The sequence below is a fragment of the Neomonachus schauinslandi genome, chromosome 12, assembly GCF_002201575.2.
Source record: "Neomonachus schauinslandi chromosome 12, ASM220157v2, whole genome shotgun sequence".
NCBI classification, from domain to species: Eukaryota; Metazoa; Chordata; class Mammalia; order Carnivora; family Phocidae; genus Neomonachus; species Neomonachus schauinslandi.
In genome coordinates this window covers 58,107,872-58,121,793 of record NC_058414.1, presented here as the reverse complement: position 1 = coordinate 58,121,793, position 13,922 = coordinate 58,107,872, and the positions used below count along the sequence as shown (strand labels likewise).

The following is a 13,922-nucleotide window of genomic DNA, read 5'->3' as shown; positions in this document are numbered from 1 at the left end:
TAAAAAACTGGGTATCGGGGCACCTGGGTGGCTCAGTCGTTAAGCGTCTGCCTTCCGCTCAGGTCATGATCCCAGGGTCCCAGGATCGAGCCCCACATCGGGCTCCCTGCGGGAAGCCTGCTTCTCCCTCTCCCACTCCCCCCTTGTGGTCCCTCTCTCGCTGTCTGTCAAAAATAAATAAAATCTTTAAAAAAATAAAAAATAAAAACTGGGTATCTACAAATAAACTTTGACTATATATCACACCATACAAACAATTTATTTTACTTTATTTTTTTTAAGTAGGCTCCAAACCCAGCATGGAGCCTAACACAGGGCTTGAACTCACAACCCTGAGATCAAGACGTGAGCTGAGATCAAAAGTCGGATGCTTACTGACTGAGCTACCCAGACGACTCCCCCCAAAATTAATTTCAAATGGATCATAAATCTAAACATAAGAGCTAAAGCCATAAATCTAGTGAAAGAAAAAAATAGGTGAAAATCTTTGTGACCTCGGATTAGGCAAAAATTTGTTAAGACAGGATACAAACAGCATGAACCATTAGGAAAAATATTGCTGTTAGACTATTTTCAGAATTAGAAGCTTTTGTTCAAAGATATTTTTAAAAATGAAAAGACACTGGAAAACAGTATGGAGATTCCTCAAAAAGTTAAAAACAGAGCTACCCTACGACCCAGCAATTGCACTACTAGGTATTTACCTAGTGATCCAAAGAGTCACATGCACCCCAATGTTTCTAGCAGCAAGGTCTACAATAGCCAAACGATGGAAAAGAACACAGATGTCCATCCATAGATGAACAGATATAGAAGATGTAGTGTGTGTGTGTGTATACACACACACACTAAAATATTACTCGGCCATCAAAAAAAAAAAATGAAATCTTACCATTTGCAATGACGTGGACGAAACTAGAGAGTATTATGCTAAGTGAAGTCAATCAGATAAAGACAAATTATATGATTTCACTCATATGTGGAATTTAAGAAATAAAGGATCATAGGAAAAGGGAGGGAAAAATAAGACAAAATCAGAAAGGGAGACAAACGGTAAGAGATTATTAAGTATAGGAAACAAACAGGGTTGCTGGAGGGGAGGTGGGTGGGGGATGGGGTAACTGGGTAATGGGCATTAAGGAGGGCGCGTGATGTAATGAGCCCTGGGTGTTATATGCAAATGATGGATCCATCACTGAACTCCACCTCTGAAACTAATAATACACTATGTAAATTAATTGAATTTAAATAAAATTTAAAAATAAAAATGAAAAGGCAAGCTACGTATTGGGAGAAAATATTTCCAAGACATATGAAAAAGGAATTGTATTTAGAATATATAAAGAACTCTTAAAACCAAATACAACCAATAAAGATAACCCAATTAAAAAACAGGTAAAGATCTCAACACTTCACAAAAGAATATATACGAATGGGGGCACCTGGCTGGCTCAGTCAGTAGAGCATGCAACTCGCAATCTCAGGGTCATGAGTTTAAGCCTCATGTTGGACAGTTTTAAGTATATATACTTAAAGAATATATACATATGTGAATGGCCTATAAGCATATGAAAAGATGCCCAGCACCACTAGTCATCAGGGACAATTAAACCACAATAACACTGCACATTCACCAGCATGACTGAAATTAAAACTCAATAATACCAACTACTAATGAGGCTACAGGGCAATTGGAATGCTCATACACTGCTAGTGGGAATGCAAAATGGTACAGCCACTTTGAAAAACAATTTGGCTGTTTCTTAAAAACATACCCATCATATAAGAAAGCGATACCATTCCTAGGCATCTACTCGAGAGAAATGAAAACTTATGTCTACAAAAAGAAGAATGTTCATTGCATTATTCATAGCAAAACACTAGAAATAATCCATATGTACACATCAGCTGGTAAAATGATTAATGTCCAACCAGTGAATGGGTAAATTCTCCATGACTGCATTTATACAAAATGCTAGAAAAAGTAAAACTATATAGTGGCAGAAGGTAGATCAGTGATTGTCTGGGATTGGAGAGAGTTGATGGAGTTGACTAAAATCAAGCATAAAGGAACTTTGTGCAGTAATGGAAACACTCTACAGTTTGAATATAATGGTATTTACAGAACTATATATATTTATCAAATTGCACTTAAAATAGGTGAGTTTTATTACATGTAAACTGTACCTCGATAAAGCTGTTAAAGAGAAAAAAAATCAACCAGAAATTTTAACCACGGATGTAAGAATGGAAAATTTCACCTGTAAAGTAAAACTCAGCTGTTTTGCTAATGTCATCCTGTGAGAATAGAGATGAGATCCTATGTCAGCAAATTTTTACCTATATAAATGACCATTAAATGAAGTAACCTTGAAACAGAGTTAAGTCATTATCACTGAAAGCAAAACTGGTAAACATGAAAAATTCAAGTCAATTTAGGTTTGAGAAGAGATACAGCAATTAGAAGTTCCTCCTAAGCATGTGAAAAGAGTACAGAAGATATGTGAAATAATAACATATTACAGGATTGGGTAAACGAATGATATGGCTAGAGCACAGGGTGCATGTGAAGAGCAAGAGAAAAGACAAGTTTAAGGCCAGATGTGCCAAATCTGTATCATACAGTTTACTACAATGGGCCTAACAGTTCTTGAACAATCATAACATGGCCCTTTAGTAAAGTTATTCTAGGAAAGCTATACTGGATACACTTGAAATTGGACATACTTGAATTAGCAACAAGCAGGGGGATGGCATGACATTGTAAGCTAGAGTCAGACTGACCTGGATTTGCTCATCAGCTCCAGCACTAATAACCCTGAAGAACTTACCTTCTCCAGCCCTAGGACTAGGACTACTAAGAAATTAGAGAAGTGTTCAGACCACAGCAGGTCCTCAATGGAGGTTCCCTCATCTCCTGCCATGACTCAAAAAGTGCTGCCATGTAATTCAAAATTGTGAAAGTGCAATGGGAGTAGAGAAAAAGTGAAAGCAAATTCAAAAAATATTTCAAAGACAAGTCAAGAGGAAAAGGACAGGAACGCAGCAAAAGATGTAGATAGGATAAACTGCTACAAAAATTTAAGCCAACTACCTTAGAAGAACATGGTGAAATTCTTCTGTAAGCAAACAATAAACTACTTAAATGGAGTCAAGGGTTTCATTGTAAGATTTACGGTAAGTCAAGCAACTTCATAGAGATTCCAACGTAATAAAGAGTTCCCTGTAAGTTAATACTCCTCTCCTCTACCATCAGAGATGCAATAAATCCCCTGCAAATAGGATGCAGGGTAAGAAAAGGACCAGTAACAAGCAGCTTTGATTCCTCATGAGGGAAACTGGAGGCAGGGTAAACAGAACACAGGGACACGAACAAGACAGCCATAGGTAGGTTGTTCGGTAAATCGGAAAACTGAGCTCTTGACTTAGAAAATCTGATTATCAAATTTGCATTCACAACACCCCCCAAAGGGTCCATGTTTAGAATTAAGGAGATAAATGAACTTGGATGAGGAAAATAAATTTGTATCTTTTCACTAACTTTGAACTGAAATTTAGCATTTTTTCAATTATGAATGTAGGCAAAAAAAAAAAAAAAAAAAAAAAAACCACAGCAATAGTTGCAATACCTTTAACTTTGTCACCTACAGAATCATAGATATATTCACTTCATATTAGTTACTGCAGCCATCTCAACACAGCCTTTATATTTCACTACCTTAAAATTATGGTAATTATTAGACATGCTAAATCTTAACATTTTTAAATAAGCACATATACTACCTGTCACATATATCATAAACTTGTTTTAATATTTTAACTATTTCGTGTAACTCGTTTCCATTGTGATTCTCTTTTTGCTTTATTCATTTAAAAGTATTTCTGGGGCACCTGGGTGGCTCAGTCGGTTGAGAAACCAATTCCTGATTTTGGCTCAGGTCATGACCTTGGAGTCCAGAGATCAAGCCCTGCATCTGGCACCGTGCTTGGCAAGGAGTCTGCATGGGATTCTCTCTCTGCCCCTCCCCCCACTCACACTTTCTCTACATTAAATCTTTTAATATATATTAATATATATAATATATATATTTGTCATAAATATATAATTTATATATTTTATATTAATATATTTAATATATATTACACAGATTTCACCAGACTATCAAAAGGCCCTTAGAACAATCATGGTCAAGAACTCCTGTTAAGACCTCCTCTACCTTCAAAAACATGTATGACATGAATGTGGTTAACTTACCTTAGCAAAATAATATTGATGGCTGATTCATAACTCTCCTAAAAAGCCTCCACGATTTAAGAAATAGATTTTGTTAGGGGCGCCTCAGTGGCTCAGTCAGTTAAGTGTCTGCTTTCGGCTCAGGTCATGATCCCAGGGTCCTGGGATTGAGCCCCACATCGGGCTCTCTGCTCAGCGGGGAGCCTGCTTCTCTAACCCCCTCACTTGTGCTCTCTCTAGCTAGCTCTCTCTTTCCCCTAAATAAATAAAATCTTAAAAAAAAAGATTTTATTAGGAGTCCTCTCTCACAGTTCCAGGGCACAAAAGTTTGTTTAGCTGGTTTGCCTCTCCTAGAGTGCTTAAATTAATTAATTCAACTAATATTTAACTTCAAATATCAGGTGCTGTACTAGGAGCTACAAATACAATGCTGAATAAAATAGAAGCGATTCCTCTCTTCATGGATCTTACAATTAAGCAGACGAGGCAGATGTTAAGTAAGCACAGAAATAAATATTAATTACAAATTATGTTAAGCGTTATGAAATAAAGTACAGGTCCCAGGTTTGAGTTTAATAAAGGCACGTACTTCAGACTGAAGGTCAAAGAAGGCCTTACTGAAGAAGAGTCATTTATCCTGGGAGTTGAAGGATGAGTCAAGAGTGGGGAGGGGGGGGGGAAGGCGGGGAATAGCGCCTGGGTGGCTCATTGGATTAAGCATCTGCCTTCGGCTCAGGTCATGATCCCAGTGGCCTGGGATTGAGTCCCGCATTGGGCTCCCTGCTCAGCAGAGAGCCTACTTCTCCCTCTCCCTCTGCTGCTTCCCCTGCTTGCGCTCTCCCTCTCTGTCAAATAAATAAATAAAAGCTTAAAAAAAAAAAAAAGAGTCATTTATTATTTATTCTGGGACTTGAAGGATGAGTCAAGAGTAGTTGGTGGGGTGAGGGGCAGCACCTGGGTAGCTCAGTCAGTTGAGTGTCTGGCTCTTGGTTTCATCTCAGATCGTGATCTCAGAGTTGTGGGATCAAGCCCTGTGTCAGACTCCAGGGTCAGCTTGGAGTCTGTTTGAGATTCTCTCCCTTTCTCCCCCTCCCCACCTCTGAGCATGCATGCATGCATGCTCTCTAGTAAATATTTTTTTTTTTTTAAAGATTTTATTTATTTATTTGACAGAGAGAGAGAGAGCGAGAGCAGGAACACAAGCAGGGGGAGTGGGAGAGGGAGAAGCATGCTTCCCGCCGAACAGGGAGCCCAATGTGGGACTCGATCCCAGGACCCTGGGATCATGACCTGAGCCGAAGGCAGATGCTTAACGACTGAGCCACCCAGGCGCCCGTAAATAAATTTTTTAAAAGAGTAGTTATGAATAAATATTTAGAGGGAAATAATACAAATTCTGGGATTACTTGAAAAAATATCTCTGGGGAGAGGAGGGAAGGTAATTATGGTTGCACAGATAAGACAGCCATAAAGTACAACAATTACTGGTGTTGGGTGAGGAGTACAACAGAATTCATTTTATTATTCTACTCTCATATGTTTAAACTCATAAAAAAAAAAAAAAAAAAGAGTCCAACAAAGTAACAAAGAATTGTAGGCAAGAATATTTCTGGCAAAGGAAATGAATGAGGGTGAGCTATAAAGCCTGGGTGACTAGAACATTTCTCAAAGTGTGGTTCCCAGAGCAGTAGCACTGGAACTTAGAAATGCAAATCTCAAGCTCCACTACAAACCTACTAAAATAGAAACTTTGGGAGTGGGCCCAGGAATCTGTTTTAACAAGCAATACAGGTGATTCTGATGGAAGCTCAAGTTCGAGAACTACTAAGGGAGACTAAAATAGAGGATAGTGAAACAAGACATTGTAGCTTCACATGGGAATAGAGAGAAATGGAGGCCAGTCATACAAAGTATCACAGGCTATGTTAAAAAATTTGGGTTTTATTTTAAGTGCACAGGAAGCCCATTATGGAGCTTTAAGCAAGGGAGTGATCAATTTTACATTTTTAAAGGTTACCTGGTGTTCTGAATAACCTTTTACCTGAGTCAAGAGTAGAGAAAGGGAGTGACCTCATGGAAGATGGCCGAGAAGGAAGTGTGTCTGCTCCTTGGCAGTTACTAGCGCAAGGAATTGAATCCTGACATCACTTGAGTGCCCTTGGAAATAGATCTATATCCATGAGGTAACTGAGCCCCATCCGACACCCTAATTGCAGACTTGTGAGAGGTCTAAAGCCAGAGGACCCAGTTAAGCCATACCTGAATTCCCTACTCACAGAAGCTGTGAAATAACAAATGTTTTGAGCCACTAAGTTTTTGGGAAGTTTGTTAATGCAGCATAATACAGTCACTATATTACTGAATATTTCAGCCATTTATATAACAACTTACAAGCGGTTATAATCACTCAGGACTATCTCTATCCTGCATAAAATTTCAAAATAAATATGTATATGTATATAAAACACAACACTATATGAATATGAATTAGTAATTATATATATTCTATACAATCTTATGTATAAGTTATACATATAAATCAGATATGAAATGTATGTTTTATACATGTAAAATATAGAAAGTATCTTGACTGCTTCTCTCTAGGATTAGCTAGTATCTCCAAGCACAATATACACTTAGAGCTGGGTTTCTTTCAAAAAGTTGTCTGAAGTATTTGGAATATATTTCTCTTTTCTCTTTTTTTATAAAGATTTTATTTACTTATTTGACAGGGTAAGAGAGCACAAGCAGGGGGAGCAGTAGGACAGGGAGAAGCAGGCTCCCCGCCGAGCAGGGAGCCCGATGCAGGGCTCCATCCCAGGACCCTGGGATCATGACCTGAGCCGAAGGCAGACGCTTAACCATCTGAGCCACCCAGGCGCCCCTATATATGTATTCCTTGGCAACTTCTTGTCAGATCTGTTTAGAGCATCATTGTTTTAACTTTGCAATACACCTGGCCAAACCTCATACCAGAAATTTAAAAAATCATTTTCTCACTCTTCATTTGTCCTATTGTTTTAATTATCTTTAATCCATTGTTTATTTGCAGGAATCTTTTTAACCCACTTGCCATTTTGTGTTACCACACACTGAAAAGGAAAAGGAGGGAGAGAAAACGGGGGGAAGAGGGAGAAAAGAAAAGGCTATTTGAATATACTCAAGTGTAGCAGACAGGAAAAAAAAAAAAAAAAGAACTTCAAACAATCTCAAATTCTATTCCTAATAGGAATCTTTCTGATAGTGATATGGCTCTAGCAATTCTGAAACTGTTTTATGTGGATTATCAGATTTAGCAAATGAATAGATACGTGTTGGTATTGTTGGACACGCAGGATTCTCAGTGTGGAAGGCACATATACAAATAGGAAAAGAGGAAGGCAAGTAAGAACCATGTGGAGTTCGACTAGAACTCATAATATCTAAAATAATGTTTTAGTTCTGCCCACTGAAAAGATCTAGAAGCAATGAGCACCAGTAATCATGGACACACCTAGGGCCCATATTTTGTTTTCTAAATACCATCTTCCACTAATACCGAACCAGAAACTCCTTGGAAAAGAACTAATTCCAGGGTTGGACCAGGGCATCTTTCTAGTTATTAAAAAACAAAAAAACAAAAAAAGAAACTGACAATTTCAAAGATGAGTTAAGAAAGGTACAAGATGAGCTAGAATATCTTACAATGCTAGAAAAGTACTACGTGCTCAAAAAACCAACATCACCCTTTTGATACTGGGGCATATCAGGAACCAGCTTGAAAACGCTCCCACTGACCAAATCTAGGACTGCAGGAACATCAAATTAAGAACAGTAACAAATTCTAATTCACTGACTAAAGAGTTCATACTGATGACTGTCAGGTAAGAAGACAGGAAGGTGGAAGGTAGACATCTATGGGCACGAGCAAAAAAAAGAAATGTAATAAGCATTGGGAATTATCAAGCTTATGGTATCAGATACAAGATTCCCAAAATTCTAGTTTTTGCTTAGAAGCTTGAATTTTATCACTGGCAACAAATACTACCAACTGTTTTTCCATAAAGTAACAGGCTTGCTTCACTTCTTTTCAAGAAAATACCTGCCGAATACCCTACTTTGAATAAGCAAATTTTGTCTATTAGTCATTCTTTAATAGGGAAATGATATGCTATGAAAAGAGCAGCTAGTTCAGCTCACAACCCAAACAACTGCACAAGTGCTTCACCTTAAGATAACCATCATACCTGATTAGGTAGAAGTGCTTTGGGGGTATACACCCCATTTCATCACACAGAATATTAAAAAGATGTGCACCCCAAGGTCAAGCCTCAATAAGATTATTTTACTGTTTCATTATAAGTGAGACTGGCTTTTTTTTTTTTTCTAAACTGTGAATGCAATAGTTAAGATGAATATGGTAACTATACCAATGCACTCAGGTGCAACTGCCTTGATTCAAAACACACCACTGCATGCAAATGTAACACGGCGGGGTGGGGGGGGGGAATATATATACATATATACATGTAACTCAGTGGGGAATAAAGCAAATAACATTGTAGTATTGTGAAAATAGTTTTCAATTTTGTAGACCTCTGAAAGGGGATGGAGACCACCCCCAAAAGACCTCAAACTACACTTTGAGAAATGCTGCACTACAGCATGTTTTACATTATAAATGTATGCTCTGTTTCAATGTTAGGTTATGCTATAAATCGTTAAACAACTTCTAAAATGTTTCCTATCACAAATGAAAACCAGATAGACATTATGTATAATTTTTAAATTTTTTACTCTTCCTAAATTTAAACATTATAGAGTTTATTGTTAAATACAAAATACGTAACAAAGACCAAGTTAAATTTCAATCCTTAAGTATTTTCTTCATAGTATAAAGTAAAATATTTAAAAATATTATTTACGGGCGCCTGGGCGGCTCCACTGGTTAAGAGTTCAACTTGATTTCAGCTCAGATCATGATCTATCAGGATCATGAGATCAAGCCCTGCATCAGACCCTGCGCTGGGTATGGAACCTACTTAAGATTCTCTCTCTCCCTTCTCCCTCTGCCCCGCCCCCAACCTCCACACGTTATCTCTAAAAATAAATAATTTTAAAAAATAAAATTATTTAACTGTAAACATTCTCCACTGAGAGTACTAACATCTGTTTCAGTCTTTTCTTTATTCATTTAACTTTTTTTCAAAGCCACCTTCACATGACTGTAAGATGTGTATCTTCATAAGCTGTAGTATCATTCATCGTCACGATTTTTTTTTAAGATTTTATTTATTGGGGGGAAGTGCACACGCACCCCCTCGCAGAAGCAGGGGGAGGAGTAAGGATATCAAGCAGTCTCTGTACCAAGAGCAGAGTCCCACACATGGCACCTGATCTCACCACCCTGAGACTATGACATGAGCCAAAACCAAGGACCAGACACATAAACAATCAAGCCACCCAAGCACCCTGAAAGATTTTTTAAGTACACTGTTCAATACCTTTTCCCTGGAGAGGTTTTCCAAACGTGAAGTTAGACCATTTATTTCTTTGTCTTTCTCCACCAACTGAAGCTGAAAAAAGAAATCATCATTAATCTTTTTCATTACCTACTCTCTCCTTACACACCAAGAGTTAGTCTATACCATTCTATCAAAATTCCAATTACCATACCTGTGTATTTTTCTTAGTGTATTTCTTTGAAATCTCTAGATTACTTCTCATTATTGACCAACTTCCCATACTCATACAACTTCTCCCAGTTTACATAAAATTTCACCTACAATATCATCCCCTCGTGCTCTTTTTTGTGTCCACTTCTTGAACTTCACAATTAGAAATATGAGTGTTCTCCAAAGTTTCTTCTCTGGCTTCTGTGTTCTCCCTGAAAACTCCCTTTTTTCTATGCCTTCACAACTATGATCCCCATGGGAAAAATCACTAATATTTACTCACATGGCACACATCTTTCTTTCCCCAAACCTGTCTTTTCAATTGATGGGTGACATGTTTTCATTGTTCTTTCCACACCTTAAGGGCAAAAGGTCCCAAACCTACTTTTCTTACTTCCGTTAACGGATATTACCAATCTCAGAGCCCACTGTGACTGAAGCTAGGAAGCTGTTACACTTCCTCCTCCTCTTCTTCCTCCACTCCCCAACACTTTCAGTCTCTTTAGTCATTCATTCACTTAACAACCACATTATGAATACAAACACAAACTTATTTTTCAATTATTTCATGTCCTATTCAATAATAAGTGATCAGGGAAGGTACCCAAGGGGGTGGTCTTTATTACCAAGTAATTCTGAGAATACTTTTAATTTTCTTACCTTCAAACACCTTCCCACCTGTAAATCCTCTCAGGGTTACCAAACTGTTTTCAAAAAGACCTACTATAGTTGGGTCCTTTTACTCCTAGGAAATTCTTAATAGCAAATAGCACTCCAATTCCATTTTAGGCCCCCCAAAATGTGGTTTAAGCTATCTTTCAAGTCCAATCTACACCACCACAGACATTAAAGTCCTATTACTCAAGACTGCTCAAAATTTCCAGGCTGTGCTCTCACTTTTCACCTCCAAATCTATATAAATGCTTTTCAATCTGCTTAAAATGATGCTTCTTTCTTTTCCCAGCTCTGCTTCTCCCCTCCAGTTTGGTCTTTCAAAGGTCGGGTTTCTCCATGCTTAACTCCTAAATATTCCACTGGAAACAGCCCTAAGGTACTTCATTAATTAGACTTCTCATTCATGTAGAACTTCATCCCATTTTGCCTTGTCTAGTGAGTATCTGTGTCTAAACTACAAAATAAGGGAAAGGGCACTAAACAAAAAGGTAAGCACCTTTACCAGCTGCATAATCTATAATGCTGTTTAATTCAGATGCTCACTTCTACCATGATCTAAATGAACTAAAAACATTAGCTAGCTTCCCACAGGTTTGACAGATGACTACCTGAGTCGTGAATGCCATAGTTGTATCACCATTATACTTCTAAGCAATCCCTATTAGATTATAAACTCCTTAAACATACACAGCATTGTGCCTTACTTGTATGACCACCCACATAACAGCTAACATAGTGTGTGCTCACTAGCTCTCTCTATATACAGGCTTTAATTTTACTAAATTATTTTTTCTAGTCAATATGCAAAGATAAAAGCTCATATAAATTCAGTATTCACACTTTATAAATAGTAAGGGAAGCTGCCAGCCACTGAAAACAATATCCGCAGGGATCTCATAAACAATAATAATCTCATGAATTAGAAGTTTGAAATTTTCATTCTGACAGTAGATGAAGATAAAAAAGAACTACCAGTAAAATTACCTATAATGTGCCACCTTCTCCAGGCCCCAGAGGGGAAACCTAAATTCTTGGTGTCTTTAAGAACACCACATTTAAAAATTAGATTGTAAGTACAATTAGCTATAATATAGCAAAGTTAAATCATGTAGAACTTCCTGGTCTCTAGTCACACACACAATATGCAAATTATACGTAAGATCTCAAAATATGTAAGATTATACTTTATTCCTTAAAGCAAAAAGATCTTCCTACTAATTAGCTAAACAGGCTGCTAATCTTTTTCTCTAACAGTCTTACAAATATCATTTACCATGTGGGCTTATTTGTTGCCTAGTATTACATTGGCAAAAATAATTAAAATTACGATTGTATCACTTTGCAGTATTTTGTAGGATCACAAGTAAAACATTTTGGTGATTCATTTAATAGCTTACATAAATTTTAAAATTACTGATCATGTATTATTATGCTCCCACAAAAACGTAAAGGCCCTAAAATAATTTTACATACACATTCATGTCTGTTTCTAAGTGAATAGGACAATGAAATGATCACTTTTCATCTTAGAAACTAAGCATGATTTAAAAATAAAATTTTAATTAGCCAACTGAGTGCACAGAATTAAAGTCACAATGGCAACGCATGTATTTATTTTCTCAGTTCATAATTAACTACACTCAACTAAATATGTAGTACATATTTATACACAAAAATACAATTCCAATTATCTATATTAAAACTGCCCATTAGATTGGTAAAAATTATAGCTAACATATTTGCAAAAGTACCAGGTACACTATGCCTCAAACTATACAAATACCGAACTTACTCTGTAATTATCCTCTACTTCAGCTAGTGCTAGTTTTACATTTTCAGCAATCTTCACTTGCTCTTTCCATTTCAGTTCCATTTTTGCAAGTTCGTCAGCATACTTATTGCATTTTGTTTTCTCATCCTAAACGAAATTAGCATAATTACACAAAAAGATTTTAAATCCAAATAGAGCCAATAGCTATATAAACCTATTTAGATATTTGCTGAATGTTTCATTATAACATTGTTTTAACACTATCAATACTGAAATAACCAAATGTAAAAAAAAAAAAAAAAAAAAAAAAAAAAAAAATAAGGGGAAAATGGGAAAAAAAATTTTATTTTATTTATTTTAAAATTTTATTTATTTATTTGACAGAGAGAGAGAGAGACAGTGAGAGAGGGAACACAAGCAGGGGGAGTGGGAGAGTGGAGAAGCAGGTTTCCTGCCGAGCAGGGAGCCCGATGTGGGGCTCGATCCCAGGACCCTAGGATCATGACATGAGACGAAGGGAGATGCTTAATGACTGAGCCACCCAGGTGCCCCGGGACAAATCATTTTAAATCCCTACAATGGAATAGTATATATTTAAAAGAACAAAGATCTACAAATTAACAAGTAAAAACGTCAAGATACATTAATTGAAAATAGTATGCTGCAAAAAACAGTATAGTATAATCTTATTTTTAAAAGTTAACACAATTTCCATATAGTGCTGTGTAGAAAAATATGAAGTACTGGGCGCCTGGGTGGCTCAGTTGGTTAAGCGACTGCCTTCAGCTTAGGTCATGATCCTGGAGTCCTAGGATCGAGTCCTGCATTGGACTCCCCGCTCGGCGGGGAGTCTGCTTCTCCCTCTGACCCTCCCCTCTCCCATGCTCTCTCTCATTCTTTCTCTCTCAAATAAATAAAATCTTTAAAAAAAAAAATATGAAGTCTTAATAGCTCTTATCTCTTGGAATCAGGATCATGATGGTACCTTTTACCATCTTTATTCTTTATTTTTATAATGCCATAAGATTTCACAATAAGCATATATTACTTCTACAAAGGGAAGTAATGAAAACTGTATGATTATAATGACAACTGTTTCCAGATATTGGGATTTCCTGACCAAGAAAATCGCTACGTTGACTTCTTATACACTGCTTCTTCTCTACAACTCAGAATGTTGAAAGGAGTTACAAATCATGACAAAAGTGTAAATTGGAAAATTTCATTTTGAATGTCTTATATTCAAGGTAAAAGCTTAAAAATACGCTTTAAGCAATTCAACTGAGAAAAAGTCTTTAACAAATAAGGCTAGATCAACCTAATACCCATTATGATATATACCATACCTCACACCACACACAAAAATAAATTTAAAATGAAAATAGACCTAAATGTGAAACCTAAGACTATAAAACTTACAGAAGATAGGAGAAAATCTTTACAAGTTGGATTCTTAGAACAGAATGGAGCCTGCTTAAGACTCTCTCTCTCCTCCTCCCTCTGCTACCTCTGCTCCCCTACTCTCTCACATATATGAATAAATCTTTTAAAAAAGCACAGAACATAAAAGAGCAAATTGGTAAATCTG

The 13,922-nt window shown here is 36.9% G+C and overlaps 1 protein-coding gene across 3 annotated transcripts in view; it reads right to left on the bottom strand.

Annotated features, from left to right (window-relative positions):
* Positions 1-13,922, bottom strand: part of TAX1BP1 (Tax1 binding protein 1) — an 85,323-nt gene that overhangs the window by 19,976 nt on the left and 51,425 nt on the right. For all 3 annotated transcript variants that reach the window (XM_021689614.1, XM_021689615.2, XM_044919965.1), the window contains 2 exons: positions 12,356-12,481; positions 9,718-9,789 (listed from right to left, as the gene is read on the bottom strand). In XM_021689614.1, the coding sequence (XP_021545289.1) occupies positions 9,718-9,789; positions 12,356-12,481 (198 nt within the window). The remainder of the gene's footprint in view (positions 1-9,717; positions 9,790-12,355; positions 12,482-13,922) is intronic.